Raw genomic sequence first — 2,729 nt, 5'->3', positions numbered from 1 at the left:
TCCACATTTTATTAGATTTTTACTTGTCTTTTTAGTGTTCCTTGATAGAAAAAGTAGACTTAGGAAGTGTAAATAACATAAAAATATCATTTTGGTCAAATATCATAGGTTTCTTAATTTTTGGTTAATTTACATTGAATTACATAGATATAATTTGTAATTTTGATCATTTGAATAATTATGCAGGAATTTCTAGACTTATTCCATACATTTTTAGTCTTTGAGAAAATTTGAGTTGAAAGTGACTACTTTCAGAAGTGATAGCAGACACTACAGCAAGCTAGATCTAGAAGGCAGACCAAAGTGATCACTTTCAGAAGTGATAGTAGACACTACAGAGACCCCAGATTACAAAAGGCTTGCACGTAGCTACTTTGAAATCCATAGTGACAACTACAGCAAGGCCCAAATTGATTCAGTGCTACACGTAGCCACTTTCAAAATTATAGTAGCTATGCGCGCTATATGTAGCCACTTTTAGATCCCATAGTGACAATTCCAAAGAAGAATGATAGGATTGGGAGGCTACATGTAGCTACTATCGTTTTCATAGTAGCTACTATGAGCGATGATCACTTCACTATAAATAGATATTTAGAAATTAGGGTTGCAGAGATTTTTACACTTTTAGATTTTGCCATTTTGGGAACACTTGTAGAGCTTAGGTCAACCTTGGGTGACAGCCAAGGATTCAACATAGGGTTTGATTAACATTTTCCCTTTACTTTCCTTTGAATTCTCTTTATTTTTATCTAGTATTTGTGAGACTCGTCCTCATGGAGGGCAAAATCCTTTGTAATCCTTAGTGAATTAACTTGGATTCTTGAATTCCTGGGTTATTAATGTCAATATAATTCCTTTTCCTTCATGAATTTCTTTTTCCCAATCCTTTGAATTGAATTAATGGTTGAACGAGGGGGACATTGCTTAATTAACCCTAATTCATTTTAATGAGATTATTAACTTGAGTTGCATAATTCTGAGTTGATTTCTAAGGTTGCATAATCTTAGGAAAAAGGGTTGGAGTCTATTGAATTTGCTTAAATTCGTATGGGGTTTTAAGGTTGATTCTCGCTTGTTGAATTAATCAATTCAAAGGAAGAGGAAAAGTCTTAAATGTTGAGAGGAATAAGGATAGAATTGTGTGAATGAACTAAGGATTGCTACACTTTATTGATTGAATTTTACCATTGTGTTTCTTGCTCCTTTTATTGAATCTAGAAATCAAACAAACCCCCCTTTTAATTGCTTTCATAGTGAATGTTTGTAACATCTTTAATACATATTTTCAACCAAAGTCATCAGAGACAACCTAGGCTTGCATCTTAGACTACACAAAAATTTCTGCATACTTTAATGAGGATTGGCGACAAATCTTAATGCAATTTGAGTGATCATTAAGTGCAGAGACCCATATTTTTTGAGCCAATGTCACAGGTTAAAAGTAGAGTTTGCTATACATGTCAGCAACTAGGACACATTGTTAAGGATTGTCCTATCTCTTGGAGCAGAGCAGCATCGTCTTCGGCTAGTGCCCTACATGCAGTACATTCTAGAATGGTCATGGCTCTGCAGACGACCAGACCTAAAGCTGAGCCACGAATTTTTACCACTTCTGGAACAGAGGCGATTTAGGCCAAAAACCTTGTTCAGGGAACAGGAGTGGTAGCAGGTACCTCCCTTTCCATACACTTTATTTCTAGAGCCACGCACTCCTTCATTGTGGATGGATGTGTGAGGGATTTAAAGTTGCCTACGAGTGACTTGAAGAGTGAATTGGTGGTGGCGACCCCCACTTTGAATTCGATAATGACGTTAACCGTTTATGTTGGATGTCCCATAGTAGTTAAAGGATGGGAGTACAGGGGTATCCCTATGTCGGGTTTGGATGTAATCCTGGGTATAGGTTGGCTAACTACCAATCATGTGGTAATCGATTGCGCCCAGCGACGTTTGATTTTTCCTGAGCAGCAAGGCTTACAAGAAATGATTCCTACATGCCAAGTAGAGGCAGCTCTTGATGAGGGAGCATCATGCTTTATTCTTTTAGCTGTTATGGATGTAAAGCAAGAGCAAGAACTTCAGTCAGTACCGGTTGTGCGAGATTTTTCCGAAATCATTCCTGATGATGTTCTTGGAGTACCTCCAACCAAGAAGATAGAATTTGGTATAGATTTGGTCCCTAGAGCTGAACCAGTTTTGGTAGCACCTAATCGGATGGTGTCGAAGGAACTGATGGAGTTGAAGAATCAGATTGAGGATCTGATGCCGAAAAAGATGATTATTCCAAGTGTATCGCCTTGAGGAGCACCAGTTATTTTAGTGAAGAAGAAAGACGGAAGTGACTTTGCATGGATTACCGTCGGCTGAATAAGCTGACCATTAAGAATAAATACCTGTTACTGCAGATTGATGACTTAATGGACCAGCTAAGAGGTGCTAAAGTGTTCTTCAAGATTGATCTAAAGTCTGGATATCATCAGATTCGAGTTAAGAACGAGGACATTCCAAAGACAGCTTTCTGCACTCGGTATAGGCATTATGAAAATGTGGTGATGCCTTTTGGAGTTACTAATGCTCCTGCAATATTTATAGACTACATAAATCAAATCTTTAGGCCTTTTCTTGATCAATTTAAGGTGGCGTTCATCGATGACATTCTCATTTATTCCAGTTCCTTGGAAGAACATGCCGAACACTTGAGGATTGTCTTAGAAATTTTGAGAGAG

General features: G+C 37.7%; 1 protein-coding gene across 1 annotated transcript; it reads left to right on the top strand.

Moving 5' to 3' along the window:
* The first annotated feature begins 1,809 nt into the window (after positions 1-1,809).
* LOC113859442 lies at positions 1,810-2,304 on the top strand. Its single transcript, XM_027492216.1, has one exon. It carries the CDS (start codon positions 1,810-1,812, stop codon positions 2,302-2,304), a length of 495 nt encoding a protein of 164 aa, XP_027348017.1.
* The last annotated feature ends 425 nt before the right edge of the window (positions 2,305-2,729 follow it).

The sequence above is a fragment of the Abrus precatorius genome, unplaced genomic scaffold (genome assembly GCF_003935025.1).
Source record: "Abrus precatorius isolate BTA unplaced genomic scaffold, Abrus_2018 Scaffold2, whole genome shotgun sequence".
NCBI lineage: Eukaryota > Viridiplantae > Streptophyta > Magnoliopsida > Fabales > Fabaceae > Abrus > Abrus precatorius.
Note: the sequence above shows the minus strand (reverse complement) of the source record. Positions and strands in the feature narration are given on the sequence as shown.